General features: G+C 34.1%; 1 protein-coding gene across 4 annotated transcripts in view; it reads right to left on the bottom strand.

Moving 5' to 3' along the window:
* Positions 1-27,666, bottom strand: part of RPS6KA3 (ribosomal protein S6 kinase A3) — an 84,826-nt gene that overhangs the window by 19,785 nt on the left and 37,375 nt on the right. For 3 of the 4 annotated variants that reach the window (XR_013945022.1, XM_080576380.1, XM_080576382.1), the window contains 15 exons: positions 27,544-27,660; positions 25,288-25,369; positions 23,327-23,407; positions 22,217-22,296; positions 19,973-20,079; positions 17,578-17,615; positions 17,076-17,218; positions 13,817-13,887; positions 9,987-10,075; positions 9,659-9,723; positions 9,453-9,555; positions 8,890-9,014; positions 6,772-6,897; positions 4,519-4,608; positions 143-301 (listed from right to left, as the gene is read on the bottom strand). Coding sequence is in view for 3 of the 4 variants with exons in the window: in XM_080576380.1 (XP_080432506.1) it covers positions 143-301; positions 4,519-4,608; positions 6,772-6,897; positions 8,890-9,014; positions 9,453-9,555; positions 9,659-9,723; positions 9,987-10,075; positions 13,817-13,887; positions 17,076-17,218; positions 17,578-17,615; positions 19,973-20,079; positions 22,217-22,296; positions 23,327-23,407; positions 25,288-25,369; positions 27,544-27,660 (1,476 nt within the window). In the remaining variant the exon portion in view is untranslated. The remainder of the gene's footprint in view (positions 1-142; positions 302-4,518; positions 4,609-6,771; positions 6,898-8,889; positions 9,015-9,452; positions 9,556-9,658; positions 9,724-9,986; positions 10,076-13,816; positions 13,888-17,075; positions 17,219-17,577; positions 17,616-19,972; positions 20,080-22,216; positions 22,297-23,326; positions 23,408-25,287; positions 25,370-27,543; positions 27,661-27,666) is intronic. The other variant, XM_080576381.1, reaches the window with a different exon arrangement.

The following is a 27,666-nucleotide window of genomic DNA, read 5'->3' as shown; positions in this document are numbered from 1 at the left end:
GTAAGATTTTTTGTTGAAATGTAATAATTTACCAGAAATTACTTAATTACTGTGAAGAAAAACATATAACGATTTGGGTTTCTATTTCTGAAAGAGAAGAATATTTGCATCTTTAAGCTTTTTCGCCGAGGTGAAAACTTACCCCTTGTGCATGGAGGTATTCAACTGTTTTTGTTATTGTGAACAGAACAGCACTAGCTTCTCGTTCCGAGAAAAATTTTTGCCTAAGAATTTTATCCAGCAGTTCTCCTCCTTTCATAAGTTCTGTTACTACATACACATATTTTCCATCATCATACACCTGCAAAAAAAAGTACATAAAGATGTAAACTTCAAAAACACGGCTCCTCTTTCTGTGAAATGCACAGAGATAGCGCAGGAATGTCCACAAACTTTTTCATTAGATAAGCCACTTCAATTACTTTTCTCATATTTCTTACCCCACGCACTATTCACACATTGTTCATCTTCAGAAGTAAACACAAAACAATCTACAGAAAGGTGCTACATTAATGAAATAACTCAAAAATATTGGCATGTAAAAGTTTTAAGACAAAAAAAAAGGATGAATAACATGTAGTTGTCCTCAAATAACTGCATACATATTAAATAACTGAAACATTAAACCAGACATGGGAAAAATCAGAAAAATAAATGGAAATTAATCTAATTAAGCAAAACTAGAGCCAATTCTAGAAGCAATTATTGCACTAAATTGCAAATATGAACAGAGACCATTCCAACCAACCAGTCAGAAAAACACTGACCTCAAGTAATCTGTGTACAAAGAAGTCAATGCATACAAAACTATTATTTAAAAACAAAATTTATACATAGTCATTCACGTAAAGCCTGTACCAAGGTCTAAAATGAATAAGCACGTGCTTTTAGTTATGTAAAATATTTTTACATAGCTTTCATCTTCGTGGGTAACAATAGTTGAGAGGTTATTTACAGTACCACCAGAGGGCACTACAGACTAAACTATAGCAAAACACATTTTAAACATTTAATTTCACTTTCTTGGAGTTTTGACTTAACTCAGAAGTTGGTTTTTACTGTAATGAAACCTTTCACACTCTGTTCCTTGTCATTATTTCAACCTATTTTTCATGGTGATGTTGGAATTGTTCTCTTCTGTAATGCGTGAGAAATAAACACTAGCTTGTGTTTAAGTAAAAACAATTATTCAAGTTGTAGCAAAATAGATTTAGGAATAGATAACAGCTAAATTAAGAAAGCTTTCATTCCAATTCCTCTGTCAAATTATCTGGCAAATACATGCTACTAAGCACTTCTAATAACTACAGTTTGGTTTCAGTTTGAAAATTCAAATTTTCTAAGCTTATAAGTTTTTGTTCTCTTTACTAAAAGGATTACTTTCTCACCAACTAAAAAGAGGAAGAGAATTAGATAAGTCTGCAGGCTTTCACAAGCTTATGATCTTAAGATGACAACAACATGACAGGTTTTCAAGTTCTCATTTAACAGCAATTTTCCCCCCATTACATATAAATGACTAATCATCTGTATGTGTTTGTGTTAAGATTTGAAATATTACACAGGTTTAAAAAGCGGGATTATATAATTCTAAACACTAAAATGGTGTTTTAGCTTGCCTTTTTTTTTTTTTTAAATAGGCGTGCTGCCTCTAATCCCAGTATAGCATGAGGAAACAAGTTATTTCATTTGACGCTGTGAAGCACGCACATCTCACTACTGCAGGGGAACATTTGAGCAAATCTGCATTTGGCTCCAACATTTGCTAACCCTTACTCGTCCTGCTTTGCTTGGAGGAAAACAAAACAAAAACACACCACCAAAAATCAGCCCTCAATCTTTCTCCTTGCCCTGATCTCTCTAATCAACTTAATTCCAGGAAGCTGTTTGTACTGAATAAATACTGAAGTTTCCTTCACAATCAGGTGCACTGCATTATGCTGAGATCATAAATGCGATGTCAGTTTTTAGAATGAACTCCAGGGACACCCCAAAGATCAGTCTGTAAGAAACTAGAGTGAAAACAAGAAGATGTAGGCACCTGAATAAAACAATACAATGGAGAGAGAACACTGTATTCATAAAGTGAAATAAAAGTTTCACATACAATATTTGGAGTTTTTTTTGTAGTCACAAATAAGCACTTAAATAGGAAGACTAGATATACTGTATTCAGGTTTCCAAAAAGCTTCTGAATAGATTCTTCAGCCAATGTTTTAAATAAAAATGGGCCAAAAGTTCTGTTACAGAACAGTATTAGGCAAAAGAGAGAAAATACATATAATGGTCTGGCACAGGAAGTTCCTAGGCAGTGGGCTGTTGGAAGCTCTGTGCTTCCTCAGTTCTTACACCGTTTCCTAGGCATCTACTACTAACCACCATTGGAGGCAGGATATTGGATAAGAACATTTGATTTAGCACAGCATAACTCCTTTTGTTTATGTGCTGTGTAACTGAAAAAGCCCACTGATAACAATAGTAAGGAAAAACCCTAGAGGATCCTGCACTGCAGAAAGAATTCACTGTTCTGAATATCCATTGTTTTAATCCAAACACCTTCACAATTAAATTCCATAAAAAAAGGTCAGAGAAAAACGAGAATTTCCATCTTAATTTAAATTCAAATATTACTGAGTGTTTTTTTTTGGAAGACAAGAAGAAAATATTATTTCTCGCAAAATAGTCATTTCCAAGACATGCCCTTAAATGCCAGAAATTTTGTTTTAGAATTTCAGAATAGAAGCATTTAAACTTTGGCATGGAAGTCACTGAAAAATTTAGTTAAATCAACATTAAATTTTATTTACATAATATGTGGTGTTCTCAATGAGTTTGAGGTCCAATGGCCTACCCCTCCTTATTCTTTCCTCTGAAAACATTATTATGGGACATGCAAGCAATCTGCCCCATGCATCTATACTAGGACAACAAAAAAATTAAAATAATGTTAAATTCTTACAGTAGTGGACATTATACAAATTCATAACACATATGATTCCTATGTCTCTTTCCTTACACTGGACATACTTCCACCAACCTTGCCTGTGGAATTGCTCTGAAGTAAAAATAAGTGAGAATTACAGCCAATTCTGTCTTCCTTTGTGGACTTGAGGTTTTTTGTTTTTTTTTTATAGTAACCTTCTGCTCTTAGTATATTACTGTTGGTTGAATGGGTTGAATTAAAGATGTCTCCTACTGGAAGATAACTGAGAATTACGAAGAATTAATCACAAAGGAGAATGATCTGGCATAAGAGGCAACTAGTCAAGGCTGCCTGGGATTCTCTGCTCTCAGTGAAACGTATTCATCAGATAAGTACTTGTAATTCCCTGTGTTTCTCTTCCTGCCTGAATAACCACCTTTCTTATGAATTTAATTAATACATAAACCTACCACGCAGCACTAAAAGCAAGCTGAATGGTGATGCAGTATGTACGAACGTGGTTGCTCTCAGATTGTGTAACTATCCAACCACATGAAGCAGAACAAAGTGTGGCTGTAACTGCGATCATAGAATACCTGACTTGTGATACCCAACATGCAATGAGGTAAGCTTCATGGTTGGGTACTTTGCGTACGTGACTTATTTTGTTGTCCCAAGAAAGGGCCAAAATACATAACAATAAACCAGAGAAATTATTGTAGATGAACTTTAGGGGGCATTCTCCAGTACTTATTTCCACAATATTTACAAGCTACGGTTTTAAAAATATCCGAGAATCTGCCTTTGGCTCAGCTTCCTGGAAATGGCTAGCTCTGTTTTGATTGATGTTTGTTTTTCTGGGGACCAGAATACCGTCTTGCAGACTAAAAAATTAATTATGCATATGCTTTAATCAAAGAAATCCAGTTATCTTTCTGTTAGATAATCAGAATCCAGTGCTCATTCTGAAAAACCTCTACCGCCCAACTCCTGTTATTCTTTGTGTTTTGTGGCTGAAGTGTTTCCATGGTCAGAAATACAACATAGGAAAAAATAACCAGGTGCAAACTTCCATACAAAGACTGGATAAAGATACTGTGTAAAGAAAAGCGATATGAAGAGGTTTTGTCCACTACTAAATAGTACTCATTACTGTCCATGAAAACTGCTTCAGGTATTATGCTAACCTCAAACACTGAGTCCACTATTATGTAAAAATAAAAAAAAATTGCTTTTGGCTAAGGTAAACAAAGGTAGATTCAAAGTTAAATAAGCAACCAAAAACCTTGCTTGTGTCTTTAAAAGTACAACCAATGTTAAAATGAATTATTTGTGTGCTAGTTTTTTTTTAATGATGAATTATTTGGCTGCTTAAGACTACATTGTACAAAAATATGAGCATCTTTAAAAGATGACAATGAGCCAACTCAGTAAAGAAAAATTGGATACTGTTGAAAAATGGTATTACAACATTATTTTATTATTAATTACTGAAAATCAATAACAAATCTAAAGCATGTAGTTTTTCATTTCTCAAATTAAAAAGTAATATGCAATTGTAATGTACTAAGGGATGTCTTTAACACATCACTTACATCTTTTAGAGTAATAATATTTGGATGCTGTCCATAGCGCAGCAGGATTTCAATCTCCTCTGTTGGATCTCTTTTACTCTTGTCAATGATCTGTAAGAGCAAATAGACATGCAGACATGACTCTTTTTGTGAATGTTATATAGTGCAACACTTTGGTGTGCTCATTAGCAGAAACACATCAGCAAAATTTATCATTATTGGCAAAGGGTATGGAACATAACCAAAACCAAGTTAAATTAGAATAGCAAGGCATGGTAAAGAAAGTTGGAAAAAGGTGCAAAGATCTCTCAGCTGAATACAATTTTGGTGGATAAGTGATCTGATTCCTCAGGCTGTGATAAATTATGCAAGGCTGCTTAGTGGATGAGACTTCAGTCACCCACCATTTAATAAAATAGGAAATTCCTGACCTGAGATACTGGTTTGACAATGCTAATGAACTCATTTTCCCAAAGCTAACCTCAAACAATTATTTAGTGCAGCAAAAGACAAAGAAAGAGAGTAAGGGAATCAAAAATAGGAAGAAGGAAAGAAAGCCTAAAGTTAATTCAGACAAACATTCTATCATGAAATTTCGTTTGAATCTCTGGATGCTTGCTATCAGGCTCAGAAGTACTGCGTGCAAAAAAACTAAAACATTATTTGGCCCTATTTACAAAGTATTCTTATTCATATACTTATAAAAAGTGCTTCTTTTTTCTCCTTCTGAACTGTAGAATTTACTCTAATATCTCACGCCTTCTTCCTCCTGACATCCTACAGCCCTTCTGCTAGCAGCGTCATACTAACATACTGGACACTGATAACTTAATTCTTTTTTTCATGATTCGTTGAGGGGAAAAAAGCCACAGAGGCAACAGATAAAATAATAAATGTTACAGCTTAGAGAATTTATGTCAGTAATTTTCTTCCAGTTTCAAGAACTTACTCTAAATCGCAAGCACAGAAGTCATATCTGTTCCCGGCTAGAACCAGGATGACGACAAGTATGTGACTACCAAATTGAATTTGGAGCCTTTCCAGTAGAAAAACTGTGTACAAGGATACAGCAAAAAAAATGCTAAATTTATCTTTGCATTTTACATATGTGAGTAGTGAATTCTTCAACAATTCAAGTAAAGAATTGCTTCATAGTACAAGAGTAGAAGGCTCTGGGGAGACCTTATAGCAGCCTTCCAGCACCTAAAGGGGGCCTGCAGGAAAGCTGGGGAAGGGACTCTTTGCCAGCAATTGTAATGGTAGGACAAGGAGTTATAGTATTAAATTAAGAAGGTAGATTTGGATTAAATATAAGGAAGAAGTTCTTTACTGTGAGGGTGGTGAGGCCCTGGCACAGGTTGCCCAGAGAAGCTGTGGATGCTCCATCCCTGCAGGTGTTCAAGGCCAGGCTGGATGGGGCTTTGAGCAATCTGGTCCAGTGGGAGGTGTCCCTGCCCACAGCAGGGGGGTTGGAATTTTGTGGTCTTTAATGTCCCTTCCAACCCAAACCATTCTATGAGTCTATGATTTAAATATTTTTTCCCCTCCATTTTTAAAGTCTGCTAACCTATACTTCTGCATGTTAACTATCCAGCTCCACAGTGTTATGTTGAAAGACAACAAAAACAGACTTCTTATTGCACTTCTGTGAATTCCACGGATTTCAGCAATTAAGAATTTAATGCCTTTAAAGAAGTGTTATAAAGCCTGATAGAATAACATTGAAATAACATTAGAATCCTTGTTAAAAACTAGCAAGCAAAGACAAAGAGTTGAAGTTTATTCTGGAAAGTATACCACTATTATATATTATCATATTCAATGTCGTGAACTCATATCTATCTGATAATTTATTAATCTACTTTGGAAGCAAAACAACATATAAAATTACGTTTAAATAAAAGCAATCTATTATATCTTTTTAAGTGATGGAACAAAATGTAAGCTTTTTCAATGTACATTTTCTACTAGAAGTAGTCATTCAATTCCCATCAGTTTTATTGTAATTACACACAGGTGTTTCAAAGACTGAAGATTGCTTTTCATCACCCAAATCAACACAGATAACAAAACCATAGCAATTCCATACAAAAATCTGCCAGTAATTATTCTATTTGCTTGATAAGTACAATTCACATTTGCATCTAAAATCTCTAGATATTAAGAAAATTATTTTAATTTTCTGTGTTCTTTATGGCAAGTATATCTACAATAACTATGTCTATGACTCTAAATCCTGAGAATAGTCGGTGTGTTTTATAACAAAGTAGTTACCTTTACAGCATATTCCATGTTTGAGGCTTTATGAATACATCTTTTGCAGATAGAGTAAGACCCGACACCAATATCTTCTTTTACTTCATACCCATCGGTAAACTGAATGCTGTTCCTGTGCAACTGCTACCAAAATAACATTATCAATTGATGAATATTCTAAATATATATCAATATAAATATCAGTTACAAGTTTTTGAATTCCTACTGATTTGCATTAAATTTTAAACTGATGGCTGTACTAGGTCAATGTGATAAATTATATATTAGATACACTGTAAATAATGCACACTGTTTTCCAAATTGACAACATAGCGTTTCTGGTTACTGATTTATTACTTTAAAAATAGAAACTCGTGGACAAAAGATCTGAGGACTACAGCTAGTAATAAAAAATAGTTTCTATCATCTAAGTAGATGAATGTTAAAGTTTTCTTTATATGCAAAATGCCAGCTAGAAATTTCAGACTATATTCAATATGATCAGATTAACTGGAATTTGCATGGAACAGTGAAAAATTGTTTCACAGAAACAAAGAGCATAAAGGAGAAGTGTTTCACTCTCGGAAGGAAATGGTGATCTGGTATAAGGAGTTTGTGCAAAGGATGCAAAGCATTTGCAGGAAACCATCTGGGTATCCTGCAGCAGAGAAAAGAGGAAATAAGAGTGAGGAAGTGGTTGAGGGGCACAAAGGAAAAGCAACAGAGAAAGACTTTTACAAGAGAAGGAAACCATATACAAAGAGAAAGATTTTGATCCACAAAACTATGTGGGAAAGAAGGAGTACAATGAAGCTTGCAGAAACTGTTAGCAAGACCACAACTTCTGGACCAGAAGTTATTCTGATGTGTATACTAAATCAAACAACTTCTTTAGAATAGAAGAGGATCTAAGAACTCTTGAAATGTAACAGTTTATCACAAATGAAACAGGTAATGAGCACAAGCAAGAATATTACAACTATTTGAGACACTGTAGGAAGACTAAAGAAATAAATACTATTTTGGTTTTGAATAGACTGTTTAAAAAAAAAACAACAAAAACTTCTTATACACTTACAAAACATCCTTACAGTGAAAATACAAGGAAATCTAATCATTCAGTATACAATTATATTCCTACCTATACACCAGTAAGAAGTTTTCACCACAATTTAGACCACCAGTTGGTTTTCATGACTTAGTCTTCCTCAGTAGTCAGTTATTAAAAGCAGAAAAAGGAGGTGGAAATAGAATTTTTACAGAGGTCTTTCATTTTTTTTCTCCCTTTACATGCATCTGCTTTTGTTCTGCTTACTGCAAACTCTCCACTGCTGAAACACGCTTTTAAAATGACCTCAGTCTTATAAGGAGTCAAGGCACACCTCTCCCCTATTCTAGCATGAAGTCACCCTTTCTTGTCTTACACAGGATTGCACCTAACCAATGCTTTGTTATCTAAAAATAAGCAGCATCAGAAGTAATAAAATATATAAAAATAGTGACCACTTCAGGCTATTAAAATTATCAACCTCACAATAATTAATATGGGAGACCATATAGGAATCATTCTATACCAGTAGGAAGCCAAAGCTTGTGTGTACTTTAACACTGACTTACATGATACAAAAATAGCCACCAAATGTCACAGATTAGCACTTTAAATAAAAAAGTACCTTGGGACAGACTGAATATAACCATGGTTCTCAAACACACAGCAGTCTATAACATCCAGAGAGACTTTACAGTTGTGTTCCAGTGCTTCCTACCTGCACTGCAGGAACCAATATTGTGGGGCGTAGGGGAAAATGATCAAGATGTCTGTATTCCCCTTTGGCTTATAATTATGGCTAGATATTAAAGAGCAATTACAATTCAGATGACAGAATGTTTTCATTTAAAGGGTTGAAGACCATTCACACTCACAGCTGCTGAGTAATGAAACAGGTCCTGCACCTTTAGGAATCTTGTTCAGAAAAATAATCCGATCCTTACTTTTACTGAATAAAGCTGATAATGACTTTGTCATGACATTTTATGATGAAGGTATCACCCCCTCCACCGACAGACAGTAACACCGCTTTATTAACTTTTTAAAATGTTTTGGTTTTATTTTATTGTTAAATTTGATGTACTCACCTGGACAATTGAATGCACTCCAACTGTCTGCATTGATTGGCTTTCATCATCTGATGCAATAGCTACAAAACTAAATCCACGAAAAAGTTGATGTGCATTAGCACTAGGTGGAATACCAGGCGAATCTGAAAAACATGTCATCTACTTACAAGCACAGTTTTTAAAATGAAGAGATTATGTCTATTCTGAAGAGCAAAATGCAGCCTTATTTTATAAAGTACACAAACTAGAATTTGTTGAAAGTTTTTCTCAGGATCAAAATACAAGTATGTACCAAATTGTTTTGCATATACCATGCATAAACACCATTGATAATCAGCTACTACAAAGATCATATTACTGTCAGAATATTTTGTAAGTAAAAAACTGCAGAAAATCTGCAGAAAGTGTTTACATATACTAGCGTATGGATGAGCATATTGTTGTTATATTTATGGAGGAGTAGTAGTACTCAAATTTGGTAACTCCCCATCAACACCTACAAGAACAAGATGCTTTACATAAGTTGAAGACGAACAATGTTTCTAATTTTTGAACACGTAGATTGGTTTTTCTCTTTTTACCTTTTGGAGTTTTTGCTGTAAACTCAGGATCAAAATAAAATGTATCTTCCGGTCTGCCAGTTGCAGGTTTAAAAGGAGGATGAATTTCTCTCCTATACAGTTTCTACAGAGAAAGATAGCCCAGAATGGATTAAAAAGTTGTATGACACCACCAAATACTTTTTAACTAAGAACCTTATTAATTTTATTTTGAATTAGATACTCACATTCCAATCTATTTTGGAAAAAAATGGATGTCTCTTAATTTCTTCAACTCCATCTGGACCTGCTCCTTTTATAGGGAAGAAGTTATTTTCTTAGTCAAAAAGAATTACTAGCAAAATTATATTTCTTATTACTACTCCATTAATTTTAGAAACGTGAATAGCAAAACCAGTAATATTCTGTGATCATTAGAAGAGCAAACAGGCAAACTATGTTCTTGCTTCAAAGCCTGTTTTAGACATGAAATTGCAAACTTATTTAGTCAATCTAATGATCATTCATGTTATCAGAATTACGATCCAATTTAAAACATTTTATTAAAAACTTTACCTAATCTGTTTGCTGGGTTTCTTTTGAAGAGCATTCGCAGAAGACTCTGTGCTTCAGGACTCAAAAACTGGGGCATTCCAAGTTTCGCCCTATAAAACAAAAATAATTAATAGCATACAAACATATTAAGGTAAGAATTAACTTTGCACTTCTCCTGCCCTTTGTCGTTCAACAAATCCGTATCACAAAAAATAGCATCACTGAGAAATTGCCTTCAGACATCAGAAACAGAGTAAAAGTGCTGTCAGTCATGTAAACCTGTAATTTTTCTTTTTTTTTTTTTTTTTTCCATTTTGTATAGTGTAATATTTTCAGTAATGACTCGGGAACTTAAGCAGAGGATGTAAAATGTTAAAAAAGAGGTAAAAAAAGTGGTAGAAAAGAATAGTTACAGGATAACAGTTTACAAACTTGTATTTTTTGTAATCCATTTTGATTGCAGTTTTAAACAAGTGACATCAAGCAAGCAGATCCATTTGATGGTATGATAAAATACATCTTAGAAGGTGTAAGAAAAGCACCATGTATGACATATACCAAGAACACCTGGGCAAAACAATGGAAAACTAGAAGATACAAATTGAATAAAGGTAGGACAGATCTTGCAAGATGAGCAGGTAAAAAGAGAAAGATCACTTCTTTTTACCCCCCTCACTCTCCATTTAATTTCAAATACTACTTTGCAGCTTGCCAGGCTTGAATTTCAGATTTTAGATTTTGTAGTCGCCACTTCATTTTGAAGTCCTCACCCCTTTTTTTCCCCCCTCCTCATTTAGTAGCCTCCACAGTAATTTCACTGCTACTAGGTTTCATTTTTTTTTTCCTTATAACCACTTTCTAATGGTTAGGATGGATATAATTCCCTCCTTTCCATCTCTTGTTCAACCTTTAGCTTGTACTTGTAACAATCCACAACAAAAGCTTTCTCTGCATTTCAAGCAGACAACATTCTTTGCCTTGCATTCCAGCTATTTGTAGAAGTCCACCTCTCCGTCACTTCAGCAACTACATACCTACTGCCATCAATTCACTATTCATTGCTTCAAAAAACTGTAATTTATTATTTTTTCCATTCCCTTCTGCATGAAAGAATTGGGGAAGAAAAAAACATGTTGCCTTTTTTGGGCTCTTCACTACAGGCAGATCAAGATCACCTGTACAATGGTGGAAGCCAACCAGCACTTCCCTGATAGCCATGCACCTTTAGCAGTGGAATTCTTATTCATGCACTTTATATGTGTTTATTTCATTACACTTAATGTCATTCCTACTCACAGCAAAGTAGCTGAGAGCTATACTGTAAGAAGGAAGCAAGGAACACATTGTCTGCAGATGCTTAATGATATCTATCATTTGTAGCAAAACAATGTTACTGAAGGACAGAGAACAGAAGTGAATACCACAGAATCCTGCCAGGGTGGGTGGAAATCTTTGCCCTGCTATTATAATCCGAAACAGCTCCAACAGCAGCGCTGGAGGTTAAGTACTTAGAAAAAAACCCTAAAACCTGGCAAAATACATAACCACAATTAATCTCAGAGAAGTAACTCAATAAACAAAGGTAGAACACAAAGAATTGCTAGATGAATGCTATGTACCCCAATCCATAGCGCAGTGAGTCAGAGGACCTCATGTAAACCAGAGACTAAGACTTAGCACATCCTTTCCATCATGAAGCTCTTTTCACAAAATCCTTTACTGGCCACTTGACACAGCAGAAAGAAAAACCAGTCCCCATGTCCTAAGAGTTCCTAGGTTATAAACTACATGAGTGACAGCATTTTTTTTCTGATGTTCCTGATAGACTAAGACAAAATTTTATATGAAGGCATACCTTCAGTAAAGGAGACAAGATGCTTTAAAAAGTTAACTTTATTGCTGCCAACTATGCTTCCCCCCACCAAATTGGAGTTTCTAAGTTTTAGGAAAAAAACACAAAAATAAAAACTTGTCTCAGCAGCATTGTGAGAAATAAAGAGCCCAGGAAAACATGTTGTGAGAAGAATGCATTTTTTGTGGATTTTCAGGAACACAAGGTAAGAAAAGCAATATAATCTTAAATGATACACTATGAAAATATGAATTCAGATGCACACCTGTCCATTTTCAACAGTTAAGAAAAAATTAGGAGAAATATAGTATGTTTACTAATATACGGAAAATAAAAAGAAAGCATACTGCCATTCACTAATTCTTATAGGGCTAGACAAAAAATGTGAAAATATCAGAAAACTTTAAGAATACTCTTTTTTTCTTCAGCTGTTAACGTTACCGACAGCGAAATAGATTTGTATGTATGTAATAAGCAGAACTGTACGAAACAGTAAAACACGTAAAAATTCTTTCTTCATACCACATTTTTTGTGCAGCTCTATGAAACAAGTAACAATTATAAAGACCAGAAAGTGAGAAAAAAAGTTGGAAAAGGCATTAGAGATACATGTTCAGATGAAATCTGAAAGTAATTATGAATGTCAATTAACTTGCAAGGAGGATATTCTACATGGCAGCTGAACACAGAAGATTTTTCTAGCAACAGTGAGAAACGGAGTGGAGTCACATGAACAATAAAGAGAAAGATATGACTTGAGACAAGGATAGAAAAAAATGTATGGCTCCTTAAACAAGTGTGAGTGAACAAAACTATCAGACTAGTTTCTTGTAAACAGGAGGTGGGCAGAACTAGTTTACGCTTGCTGTGAATAGATAGAACCTTTTAGTTAAAGACATTCAATAATCATGACATGAAGATAAGAATTGGCATGGTGTTGAAACAGTAGTAGAAATTAGCACCAGTAAATACATTTACAAATGGAAGATGAGAAAGAAAAGAGAGGGCAAAGAAAAGCAATGTGTATGCATCTTGAATGTAAAAATCAAGAAAAAGAAATGAGTTTGTTTTCTAGCAGTTTTCACTTCGAAATTACTTAGAAAAAATATGAAAGAATTTCATATTTATTTTTTAAAAATAGATTGTTGGTGCAAAAGAAGCACTGGCTTCAATATATAGGTGGACATGTGGACAAAGGATGCAGATAAACAATGAAAAAGGAAAAAAAAACGAGAAAACTGATAGTCTTATGAGCTTCCAGGAGAAAAAAATAAAACAAGAAGTAGTATTAGTAAAAAATGGTTGGACACAGAAGTGAAATTAGGATACGATAAAACAGAATTGTTTGCACAGAGTAGGTTACAGTATTGAAAGTGGAACTACTATGTCATAGGTTTAATTAAGGAGAAAAAAAAGCAGGCCTTCATCAGCAAAAACAAGAACGTTAACTGCATGAAGGAAAGCAATTTCCACAATATAGTTAATGCAAAACCTATACTAGAAATAGTCAAGGGGAAAATTGGAGCTTGGGCAAGTCATAGGAAAGTATGTAAGGGAAGATGCACGTTAGCAAATAGGGAAGTTTCAGGGAAGCAAGTTGTTGGCAACAGTAGTAATATAAAGAAGTAGGGTGAGGAGCTGGTAAGAAAGAGGGATTAAAAGAGAAAGTACTTTCTCAAAATACTAAAACAAAACAAGGAAAAAAATGTACAGGGTATCAAAAAGGATAAGAAGGTTAAAATATTATGGAAATAAGATGGGAAAGATAATATGGTTGGAGAAGTTGTTATTACAGATTAAAGAACTGCTATGAAATTCTTTGTACCTGGTATGGGGGAGGAATAGAAAGGCAAATTAGATAGGCGGCAAAGGGAATTAATAGGGAGTGAGGATTTACCAGTACCTTTGGAAATGAGGGAAGAGTAGAAATTAGATATTGCAGCCCGGAGGGCATCCCTGTAGAATACCTGATGAGATATATAAATAAGAGTGTACTCACTTGAGAATCATAGTCATGGTTTCTTTTCTGTCTTTCCCTTGGAAAGGTAGAGTACCAGTGAGCATTTCAAACTGTATAGAGTAAAACTTTCATCAATTACATTACCTGGACAAAATCTAATTTTTGACAAAACTACTTAGCATCTTAACCTTCCAAAATTCATGCATGTTAACAATCAAGTCTGTGCAAAACAACTTCTCATTGTACAGCTTAAATTATTATGAACACTGAGCAGCCTCTGCTATTTTAATGCTGCAAAATATTTTCCTATATTAATACCTCGCTTCACATGCTTTCATCTGAACAATTTAGACTACAATATTCTGTGCATCATTTCTGCCTAAAAAGTCTATTCTTAGAAGACTTGAGCTATACAACTATATTTTAGTTTTCAAGAGGGCGGGGGGGGAAAAGGTTCCCCTTTCAAAAGTTAGTGACAATTTCTCCTCATGCAGAGATATTAAAAAAGGTCAGAGTGTTTAAAATTGGCATGTACATAGCCTTTGTTGGAAAACAGAAAAAGGTTAGTCGATTGACAAAGACATGCATGATGAAAAGTGGTTACTGTATGCATACAGTGGAAATAAGAGTCTGAAGGAACACATAAGCTACACAGTACATGCATGCACATTCTGCAGTGCCTGGCAGAAGGCACTAGACACTTAAAATACTGATCTGTTCTGAAAGTGACTGAGTAAAAATAGATAAATATAAAGGAACTTCTGTTGGGCTGAAGTATTCTGCAGGGATATCAAATCTGAGGTACTGAAAGCCATCTGACAGCAGTCATGGCAGCCAACACTGAGGCAAGAATTCTGATTTTTGGTATAAGAGTTGCAAAACAAGTTAGTTTGATGAAATTTTATGATATATACTTAAAGCCATCACAATTAAAGTAATTATAAAGGAATTCTCTGGACAGCTTATGCAAGGTTAAGTCATCCTGAACAGGAGGTATCCTCTATTCCTTATTTTTCTGTTATGATCCAAATGTTCAGTCTTAACAAAAATGTAGGTTGACATGACTGTAGTATTATAAATCTAAAATAAGAGTGTGAAGTTGAAATAGAAGCATTCTTTAAAAATCCTTTTTATTAAAATACATTTTAAAATTTCTTATTACCTTATAAAGTAATCAGAAGAAAAAGGGCTGCCAACTCTGCACTACTGCTAGATACTTTGTATTCCAAATATTCTTTTCACTCATATACTTGTATTTTGTATTTTAAATTTAATATAAAGCCAACATAAAAAAGCACTACTTTAACAGTTCTTACCACAATTGTCAGGAAAAGGTACAAGGCTTAAACCAACACTACCAAAAATAATTCACTTTTTGGTTGTACATACTTTAGATTGATCTGCTTCATAAACTACACTTGCAGATTTTTATTTTTTAAAAGCAGATTTGTGGTGTTGCATGTTTTGCTTTCTTGAAATGTTCTAGATTAATAATAAAAAGTTTCTTTAGCATGATCGTATTTGTCCCAAGCATACCTACTTGCATAAATAACTCAGCATGTGTGTTCTTTGTCCCGCCCTCACTCCCCCTCAAAAAAAAACAACATTGTAGTCCAAGACCAACAGATCTATAGTACTTTAAGTCAACATTGGCCTTCCCTAGTCACCATCGTTTACTTATTTCAGCAGGACAGTAAGTACCTCAACAAATGCATAATGCTTCTGAAAACTTAAAATGAATATTTTTAGATGTCTGGCACTCGTGAAAGCACTCAGTGTTTTAAAGGGCAAATTTAAAGTTACTGCTCAAGGATGGGTTTACAAAGACTTACAGCAAAAGAGAGGCCAAACAATTTATTATCTTCCTGATCTCAATTTCTATGCTATAACTTTTGTTCATCTAGATCCTGTATACTGATACTACACAATGACTTCAATTTTTCTCAATCAACGCAGATTTGAATTAAGAATGATTTAAGAGTGGATACACACAGATTGCCTATGAAAATTAGCATGTGAACTAGAGATGCAGGCACGAAAAATGTGTCTTAGAGAAAATTGCACTATATTCCATGCACTAATTTAGAGAATGTGCTTTCTAAGGTCATATTTTCATATTCAAAACAGAAGCCAAAGTGTTTAAAATGCAGTGCCTTTAGACTGTTAAAACTACACCAGTCATGTCTAACATCTTTCAGCAATTTTCAATATTAACATGCACTTCATAAGCACAAAACAATGGTTTTCAGCTCTATAAAGTAAAGCTGAAGTTTAACTATGTTTGCATTATCGACAACAAATACTCTGCCACTAGTTTGTGTTTGCAGTTCTCTTTTAATTTACGTACTGGATGCTCAAAGCTTACAGTAACGATAAAATGTGTTCTTACTGATAAAATGAGTGGTTTTGAGGATGTTTGTGCTTTTCTGTCTGGAGAGAGTTTAGTCATCAGATGCTACTTTTACATAGTCAGTTTTCAGATCACAACAGCATTCCAGATGATTAAAAGGTGGTATGATGACTTATTTTCAGACAAAAAAGTCCTACTCATACTAAAAAGCACACGTATTGTACTTTTACAGTTATATATGTACTACAGAAGCAATAAGGAACATACATTTCCTTTAAAAAATAACAATTAGTTTATCTTCACATGAAAAATGCACACATTATAAATATTAAAGGCCATTAAAGCATTCCTGAAGTACCAAACATGATCTGCTTTTTCCTCCAAAGATATACTTGATACACATTATTCCCCCTGACCCTGCAACTCAACAGAAGTTAGCTCCTTCCAGGAACGTTGTAAAGATGACTCTTCTGAGCTACTATATCCCATATCACCTCAGTGTCAATATTTTGGTATGTGCAAGCAAGCGTTGTCATTATTCTGACAAGTTGTAGTTACACTGGAGACTAATCAGAAAGTTATTGCCTTTTTTTTTTTTTGCCACTTGAGAATAAACTCAAATTTAAAATTTGGATCTATGTCTTTCCCAACTTGGAAGGTACAGTACTTTTCCTGCGTATTTTAGTACTCCTATTAGTCTCTGTAACATTCAAACCACAATATATGCATATTTCAATTCAACAATAACAATAGGATGGCATATTGTTGGTGTTGACATGAGACCTAGTTCGCATACTTGATCCAAACTCTGCAGTACTGTTATTAATTTCATGTAATTTGGATTTTTGGTAGTTACAATTCATTTAAAGATCTCCCTGTAGTTTAATATTTGTTTCACCAAACCTTATAAAGCAGTTTTGCTATTATTTGCATTTACCAGAAACCTACCATTAAAACACCAAAAGACCACCAGTCTGCACTCTGTGTATGTCCTCGTCGATTAACGACTTCTGGTGCCATATATTCCACTGTTCCACAGAAAGAGTAGGCCTTTTTCTCATGATCAATTGACTCCTTACTTAAGCCAAAATCTGGAAAAAAATACAATAGTTCAAAATGCACTTATTTAAAATCAATCACAGTAAATATCTTTACCATAATGTGAAAGGTGATGCCTTTACCAGTCATACATACACACACCTAAATATACACATAGGGAGTACAGATTCCTCCCCTCCCAATTATTGTAGGTCCATAATATATACTTTCAGAACACAATATATATTTCATTTACTCCAAATTAATTACACTGTCTGCTCCGCCTCACAGCAAAATTACCTACTAATTAAAATTGCTGATTTTGTTGTATTGCTCTACCAAACAAACGGGAAATTCAAAGGTTTTACTATGAACAGAATAAATTCATGCATTACAATTTCCTCTTATTCACCTGTCAATTTGATATGTCCTTCTTCATCAAGCAGGATGCTAAAAAGAAAAAAAAATCTTTTAACTATTGTTTCAGACAGTGTACTGGCAACATTTATGAAAAAACAGAACAGTATGCACAAAGACACACAGAAGTATGCGTGCGTGAAAATGAATCATTAGGAGGAGATACTTTGGAAGTACACTTTTTTTTTCCCTTCAATCCTTTATTATTAAAGGTTATAAAACAGAATCAACATACCAGATTTTTGTTCAACTATTTGGTTTAATTCAGCATGGAACATAGTAACTTCCATTTTGAACCTTCAGTTTTGGAGACCTGTAGCATGTGTATCTTTTCTTTTTTTTTTTTAATCAATTGTGTCAATGAAAGATACATTTCTATTTTTCTTAAACTAAGCAAGAACTTATGTTTACATATGTATGCAAAATATATATTAATTTGCAATTATAGTTTCAAAGGATGTTGACCACTTTAATTAACATCAAGTAATAGATATTTTTATGTTCTACCAAAGGCCCTATATCCTTTGGCTCTAGAGTAAAGAGTAGGCCTTATGCTTCTGTCTATTTCAATGACACAAAAAGGTCACACTATGCGAGATACCAGCTCTCCATAACAACCACCGAATATAATTGCGATTCAAAGCATACAAAGTATTCCAGGACTGGACTCTATACCACAGCTTACACTGTGGACTTAGTTCCTCCTGCTTCTCCCACGGGGAGCTGCATTTCCTCCCTGTGATGAGAGGTGACCCAGACACACACTGCTTGTCCATTTCCCCTGCCCATCCCTTTTCCTCTTTCCAGTTTCCATGGTGGGAAACATCATCTCACAGTACAGACACAGTCTGAGAGACTTATTGCTATCTCATGGTCCAATAATGTGCAATTTCAGCCTTTGATAGGATTTTGAATCAGATACTTCCAAGGCTTAAAAGCAAGGTTCTTTGATTGGTACAGACATTTGTTTTTTCTTTTTAATGCTATATTTGAGGCAGTAGCTACTCAGTCTTTTGGCAAGACTTCTTCTTGCAAGTAAATGTCAGCAACATAACCGAGGTTCTCTCACTTTGCCTTTTAAAGATCTTTTCTCACCTAGCGAGGCTATTTTTTCTCACTTCGGAATTACTTAACAGAATGCTCTAAAAGTTTACACATAATCCCTTTCCCTCTTCATTTTCAAGTGCAACCTCATGCCCCAAAAGTCTTCAAATTTCTGATTTGAGAATGAATCTTTCCCCTTCTTGTCAGACAAGGCTAAACATTTTAAAATTTGTGTCATATTTCCAGGAAAGGCACGAAAGAACAAGCTACGCTAATGGAAGTCCCATTTAACAGCTGGCTTAGGTAATACTTGTTACTCATCCTCGGTCTTTTCCACCAACACTTTACATAAGACAGTTCTCACATAGACTTTTCAGGTCCTCCATATAGCCATGACAGAGAAGTGGAATCACCAAGGACATCAGGACTTCAGACTCATTACAGATTTCCTGGCAATGAGGCAGAGTAGGTTAACTACCTCATCAAGCACAACAGATGAGATGCACATTGTATTTTCACTTAGACTCCTCTCCAGGTAGAGAGTAGTACTACAGCATACATAAAAATATTGGCATTTTTATCTGAAACATTTAAGTGTTCCAGATGACACTGCTGACATTTTCTTCTTTACGTCTTCTAACACTAAAAAAATTACTGGAGGAAAGATAGAACAGGATGCAGTCATTGAATGAGACAGAGATGACTAATGTATTGGGAGGCAACCCTATACTGGAATTTTAGCTCCAAGCTTATTTTAAGTTCTCAGTGTAATTTCTTGATTGTCAATAGGTTAAATTAGCATGTGACGCATTATTTTCATATTTAACATTTAAACTCCATTCTGCTCTTACTGCAGTATATTTTAAAAGTCAGCTTTGGAAAAATGTTTATCGTTAAGCTTTTGAATGCAAATATGTAGCATTCAACTGCAACCCTGTATCATGCATATATTCCAAGTTTATCTTTAAGTCTAATTAAGTTTAATTCTACAATAATGAAAAAAACAGAAGGCTAAAATGATGTCTTATCCATTGTACACTCTAAAGCACATGGAAAATGAAAGGTACACATTTCAGTATATTCTTTACTTATAGTAACATGGATTATAGTACTTGGCATATCACTCAATCTAGATGCTCCTGTTTGAGAGGAAATTAAATCCAACACTTAATTAAAAAAAACCCGACAAGGTTCCCCCATCTCCTTCCCTGTTCAGTTTATATAGTATCTTTATATAGCAAATTTAAATAGAAAATTAAAGTTTAACAGCTGGAAAGGGAAGCGCTTTGGTAGAAGTGCTACACAAATCAAATAAATACATTGCATTTACTGCAGCAGATTCTTACTTTTCTGGTTTTAGGTCCCGGTATATTATTCCAAGACTATGTAGATGGTCTAAAGCAAGTGCTAATTCTGCTAGGTAAAATTTAACGTCATCTTCTGTGAACATCACCTGAAAAAAAAAAAAAAGAATATTTTACATACAAAACCTCTAAATCTTACATCAGCACCAACTAAACGGTCCAGACAATCTAGTGTTACAGAATGTTTCTTCTTAATATTCATATTGATTTTTATAAAAAACTAGAAATTGAAATTGGTTCATTAGAAAAGGTCTAGAATTTTATAATCAATACTGATTCACAGTATTCACAAACTTCTGAAGGCAATATTGTACTATACTTTCTGCAAAACTGAGGTTATTTACTTCTGTTTGCCCAAGAGAACAAACAGATATCGCAGCAGGACTGAAAAATTTTGGGAAGCATTTAAAGAATGTGACTACCTCTTCACTGGATGTGAACATGTTGTTTCTAGACAAATGAGCTAAAGTCCAAACATCTGAATTTCTTCTACAAAGTCAAAGAGAGAAGAAAAGCATATGCATCATTTTTGAAGAGCATTTCTCTAAGTACCATCATAAAGGAGTTACATGGATAGTAACTAAGGAAATGGCACGAATAAGCACAGGTAAGATCTTCAGTAGCAATCTGCATTTTCTATTAGGAACTAATCACTGCTTTGATTCAATGAAATCATAGAATTATAGAACGGCTCAGGTTGGAAGGGACCTCAAAGATCATCTAGTTCCAACCCCCCTGCCATAGGCAGCGATGCCACCCAACAGATCAGGTTGCTCAGGGCCTCTGAACATGCTATTCCTACTATATGAACAACTGTTGTGATCCAGTGAGAGAAAAAAAATTGCAATTAAACTGCTCAGAGTTAAAAAAAAATAAGTTCCTTCATGACTTGATTCTACCTCAGTTAATATGAACTGCTTTAAAAAAATTAGGAGTACCATCTTCAGATGATTTTCCCCCATGGATTGGGGAAAAAAACAGCAACGGGGATCACAGACAACCACTATTTTAAGCAAGAATTAGAAATAACACATTTTCATCTTAGTAGTTTAAGGAAAAGACACGATACCAAAGCTTGTACAAGAAGTACTTTCTGATGTTACCTCTACAGAAAAGCTAATATTTAGTACAGGTACACTGAAGAAGTACGGAAATCTCTACAAGAAACACTTAAAAGCTCAAAGAACGAAAGATCCCATGAGACTGATAATACACCCACACTATGTTCTTTGAAAACATTGAATGAAATTAATCTCTCCTAAACTTAAACATCTGCAGTGTAGATTTCTTGCTCTGAATTAATCACTTTCTCCTTTGTAGTTAATGGCTAAAAAGCAGGAACTTTTAGACTGCAATTCATCTGATCTATCAGATAGATCTGACCTAAAGAACGGTCAGCCTCTTCACACAGGTAATTAACTAGTGATAGGACTAGAGGGAATGGCCTCAAGTTGTGCCAGGGGAGGTTTGGGTTGCGAATTAGGAGACATTTCTTCTCAGAAAGAGCAGTCAGGCATTGGGACGGGTTGTCCAGGGAGGTGGTGGCATCACTGTCCCTGGGGCTGTTCAAGGAAAGGTTGGACGTGGTGCTTAGGGACATGGTTCAGTGGGTGACAGTGGTGGTAGGGGGATGGTTGGACCAGATGATCTTGGAGGTCTTTTCCAACCTTAATGATTCTATGATTCTGAATAGATCAGATGAATTCATATGAGGATGAAACAAATCCAGCATGCCCATTTCACTCTGTCAGTTATCAACCGTTAGCTTAAATGCAGGTACCTATAAAGAACTTATCTGCATTAAATCTTATAAAATTTGAGTGGCTTAAGATAAAATAGTCATCACCAGGAAAGTGTTATACGTTCTTTCTTAGGAATCAAGAAAAAAAACATGGATTTTTTTTGAATAACTACTTCATATAAATCCATGTTCTGACATATCTTTAGATTTAGTAGCAAGAGAAGAACATCTAAGCAAGGTATAAAAAGCAAGGCAGAAATATTGCTTGTCTAAGACTTTTTCAGAAAAGATGTAAATTACCGAGTGTTCTCATGGAAAGACTTTGTGCAAAAAAGCAATGAAGCAAAAACGTAGCTCATTAAAAGAAGACTATTCAAAATCTTATTCAATGAAAATGGAATTATAAGAAGTAAACTTTTCTAATATAGGCAATTTTAAAATAGTCAAATTTTATCAATATACAATTTTCAAAGAAAAAAGTTTACCTCTTTGGATAAACGTGTAAACAAGTCTCCTCCCCTGAGGAAATCCAAAATAAGATATAGCTTCCCTTCTGTTTGAAAAGCTGAAAAGATCATTTAAAAACATTAAACATTATCTAATTTTACCCATTATTAGAAGAATAACCTACCCAATAATTCACCCTTATTTTACCTTTCACCCTCATTTTCATTTATTAAAATGAATTATTCCTCTTTTTCCTTGTGTAAAAATGTATTTAAAATTATTAAATGTTTTTCTTCAATGGACCAAGAAACTCTCATGCCATGTGAAAGTGAAACAAGTCATCAATGGAATACCTAAAAAGTTAAGCTATACCTTAGTTAGTCAACATTTCACTCCAGATTTTGAAAGTACAGATTTGATGAATCTGTAACTAACGTATGTATTCTAAAACTCTGGAAACTCAGCTTTGGAGGAAGATATAGTCTATCTTGCAAAAAAGTGACAAGTAAAATAGTGTAATCTAACATTATTTAAGCCACATTAAAGAGTGACAGAGATCTGAAACTTGAACTGTAGGAAAAAATGGACTCTAAAAGAAAAAAATGTGAATTGAACAATAAAGACTACTCTGTTTATCTAAACTATTTTTCTTCCTGTTTACTTTCTGCATAATGTCTTAAGAGTATTAATTTCCTCCCCCTCAACTTGAATACACATTTATGGCTGTCCATGCAATAAAAATAAAAGAAGTTTTCCCACCAATTTTAATGAAACCAGCAGTGATGCCATTGTACATTTTCTACAGAGCATGGCAAGGGTAAGAAATCAATTTAAAAAAAGTAAGTGAATGACTTATATAAAAGACAAGAGGTTTTGGAAAAGAATGGCTAGATACAGATAGGTAAATGCCCTTTCTAATAAAGCAGAGAACTACAGACTCTCAGTCCCATAAAGATTTAAGACCATGTATGAAATTAACCGTGTACATAGAGTTACATGAAAATTACTACACAGCAAGCCTTTGCGCAATCAGGATTTAGATAGCACACTAATTTTCTATGATTCTCTGAACTACAGTGTAACTGTTAGGTAGTACTTCAACAAGCTCCCATTTTTAAGATATAATTTATTTTACCCCTCCAACTCACCATAATGTAACTTGACAATAAAAGGATGGTTAACTTCTACTAATATATCACGTTCCATTTTTGTCCGAACCCGATCTCGAACTACAACATGAGCAAGATCAAAAAAAAGTAAATCACATTATGAATCAGCATCACTCCTACATTTCCTGATGTACTTCACATTATATACTGTGGTATAACGACTGCCTACAGGTCACTGTTGTGTATGCAGAAGATTTGAGACACTTAGATCACAAAAATAGTATTATGAAACAGATTCAAAAGAACTAAAGAACCTTAGGCAAATCAAGCAATACAGCGTATTATTTTAAATTACAATATTAGATCTCAAAGGAAGTTGCAATTACAGAAAAAGAGCATTATTTCCAATCAGTTTCATATTAAGATTTTAACAGTAACTTTCATTTGCTTTCAACTTTGTTCTTCCTAAAACTGGAACCAAACGACACTCAAAAGCAACTGAAAATTCAGATAAAGAGTTGAAAAGTGTGATATCTTCCTGCTAGTGTCAGTTTTCTGTTCCAGCCTTTTGCATCCTTGAGTGCTTACTGCCTCAGACCATCTCCTTCTCCAGCTGCAAGTCACACTTCCAATTTCAATGTTTATCAGTCTCCCCATGTGCAGGCAGAACTAGATCCACAACTTGTACCATGCTTTTTATGCATAAGGCTAAACCACCATTAAAATGTGATGAAGACAAACTCTCAAACATCTTAAAAAAGCAACTGCTAAATGACCTTTGACTCCAATTCTCAGCTATTAACAGGTTTGGGAAATGAAAGGCTATTGAGGATATCAAAGGACCTTAAATGAGTGGAAATCAATTCCAGAAAAATAGGAAGTAAATAATGAGAATAACTTGTGCAGCAACACAAAGTAATCAAAATATAGGAAACTGTTCAAAAACCACTCACACCCTAATAGTTTTAAACGAAAGTGAAGTATAATGAGATTTGAGATAGACATTTGGCACTAGATCTTAGGCAGAAAAATGCGAAGTTCAACATTTTAACAGAGGTTCACAATTCAATACAAGTATGAAGTTTTTGTTTACAACTCATCTGTGAATATTTTCAGATTAAAACATGTTAAAACTGCAAATCAGTATTATATCAATAACACAGGTGAAGTTCCACAAATTGTCAGAGCAATGGCAAGATTATCATTGCAATTCTAGTACAGTTGTGACTTAAAAAACAATACAAATAGACTGAAGTATTAAACAATGACATAAAACAATAAATACACATTCTGGCTAAGCAGTTAGAGATCACTTTAATTTACTATAAACAAAAATCTTATGGAATTCTCCAGGACAGATTTGAGATTGTGCAGGTTTGAACATATTTTGTTACTGATACCATTTGTGACCATTTGTGACCACTCAAGAAACAAAATATTTTAAAGACTCATTTTAAAACTAATTTTTGCTCATTTAGCTTAAGACAACTTAATATTTCTTCAAATATACCCTACATCCAAGAGCAAGTGTCAAAAGTTCTGGGAAAATGTACTGATATACAGAAAACTAACTCCTCTTCTTAGAGATTTTAGAATAAAAGAACTGGCATAATACATTTTTAAATATTGTAACCTCAATGTAAATTGAGCAAACAGTATTAAATGTCTCATTTGTGACACACAGCAAGTTAAAAAAGAAAGGATATTATGTTTCAGATAACAGCTCAGTAGCAAGTCAGGTGGCAGATACAATGCAACTACTCTTTTAAACCACCACCAATGAGAGGGACCTAACACTTAACATGGCAAAGGACGGAACCTACTTTCCCCTTTAATATCAACATTGTACTGTTTACTAGATCCTTGTGGGTTTACTACACAAAGCAGTTTGATAGAAGTAAGTTCTAAGATACAATCTTTAGAATAGCCCGTGTGTAAAGATTATTTTCTGGTAGTAACATCTACGATTTCTCTACCTTCTTGCCCCTAACAGTGCTTACCTTTCAAGGTGGCCTTTTTCAATACCTTCATTGCATAAAGCTGCCTGGCATCTGATCCTGAGATTTTTTTGACAAGAAATACCTGCATGGAAAATTAAAAAGAATTCTTAAAAGAAAGTAAAGGTAACTCAGATGAATACACTTCGGTATAAAATCTGAGTTTACTCCTCCCAGTTCTGCTACTAGTTCTTTCTTTGAAAGTTCTCTTTAGATTCTGCAAAGTACAAATAGAAATTTCCTTGCATTTTTACATACTATTACTTCATTTCATAATCTAAAAGGTTCATTCAAGGCAAAATCTGCCAAATTAATTCTGGTTTAACTTCATTGATTTCAGTGAGTAAAGGGAAGGATGAATTTGGATTCACTTAGATGAAAAATTTGAAACAAAATTCAACTTTATAATCACATACTTCTGTAAAAATAAGCTTATTGATGTTAACCTTTTAAGTAGCTCTGTCTTAATAAAATTTATAAGATAGTATAACAAAAGTGCTAATGAAGTAGTTGCCTGATATGAAAATAAATTAGTGTGCAGAAGTCTAACCACAAAGTTATGTAAAATAATATTTAATAATTCATTTTAGCAACATATAAAATAGTGAGAACCAACCTTGTTTCACAAAAACGTAGTTAATATGCATTGTTTGAATTTTGCATGTATCAGTAAAGTAAAACCAGCCTCAACTAAAGTGTCTTTCATTTCCTTCTTTTGTATAAATTCTTTTATTGATTTCTTGAGTGGAGTTGTTTTTAATAACCCTAAGATGCAGATATATTCCTGATTTTGAAATGCGAAATATACACTTGCCACAGGTTTTCTAGTAATTTATGAAAAAGCACAGAGATATGTTGTGGTAAATGAGAATATTAAATGTGCTGTATGAGACTAGTTTTATCTGTTTTTGTAATCCCTCATATTAACAACGCTTGAAAAACATATAGATTAGACTTTTAAACTGAAGGAGTAGTTGCAATATCTTCTAAACTTTTTAGAAAAGAATTAACACTAATCGTCTTTTTTTTTTTTTTTCTAAATGCTAAAGCAATTGAGGACAAGATGAGCATTTTTACATTATATCTCAGCTAGGTAGTTTTTTTGCTTTTTCAAAACATGAAAAAAGGCAGTTATAGCATTAAATTTAGTAATATCAACAGAACCAAAGGAATTGTTGAAATCATCCTTCATTAGCTTACATCTCCTTGCCCCTGCATGACTTACTTCTCCTGATTTGAAGATTTCCAAATAAAAGCTATGATCTTCGTTCTGTATGTAATCAAATGACATCACAAATGACCATCAGGCTTCTCCAGTGTATTCTCATTAGACTGAGTACAAAACTTTGTAGTTTATAAACATCCAGATTTCCAAGCTTAATTTGAACTGCTGCTTCAATAACATGATCAATAGTAACTTTCTTCTGCTACAAGAGAAGCAAACTGACTATTCTTATTTTCCCCAATATCCAAGATTGGTTTAACATTGGTTTAACATACTAGAGAGCTAACACTACATTCAGAACTTCAATTAAGGCTAAAAATGGACTTAAAAGCTTTGTTGCTTTTCATTGTAAATTCTATTCTTTCTCAATATCTCTCTGTCACAAGAAATTAATGTTTCATTTAGAGTTTGATTTGGACAACTAAAGGTATGGGCCACATACACCTATTGAGATCTTGGTGTGGAGAATACCCACTAAAATGCCAGAGAACGAGTATTTAACAGAACTTTAATTAAGTATCCAGTTATACTGTGTCTTAACCAAATTCTGACAGATAATGCCTAACATGAACAATGCCACAGTATATAGTTGTTACTTCAATGACCATCATTGCCTAAAATTTATTATTTAAAATTACAATGTATTACAAAAATATATTGTCTGTAGTTTCTGTACTGGTGATAACCTGTGAGTTAGCAACTAGTATTACATACCAAAAAACCTCTCAAACCTTGTCCCCTTCAAACATAGAAAAGTAGTTAAAGCAAAATGACATTCCTTTTTAACAGTGAATATCTGATTACTTCAAGTCAAATTTTCCATGCATCTCGGAGGTCTACATACAAACTAGAATAAATTTACCACTTCAGAAGACCTGCCATGATTATGGTGGCACTAATTAGCACTAATTTAGAAAGCAGTTTTGACCACCAACATTGCCTTAATGCAATGTGACTGTTCTAAATATTTAATTCTTCAACACTCTTCGATATGATATTCCCTAATACTACTCCACAAGAGGTCTGTTACCAACCTTCCCAAAGGATCCTTGTCCGAGCACTTTTAGAAGTTCAAACTGTGAAGGGTCTGCTTTCTCGTGTCCTTCCTTTACGTGATGAGTTATTGCAATTTCTTTGATATTTCCTTCTTCCTGACA

This window comes from Anser brachyrhynchus, assembly GCF_964034855.1.
Source record: "Anser brachyrhynchus genome assembly, chromosome: 1".
Taxonomy (NCBI): domain Eukaryota; kingdom Metazoa; phylum Chordata; class Aves; order Anseriformes; family Anatidae; genus Anser; species Anser brachyrhynchus.
Note: the sequence above shows the minus strand (reverse complement) of the source record. Positions and strands in the feature narration are given on the sequence as shown.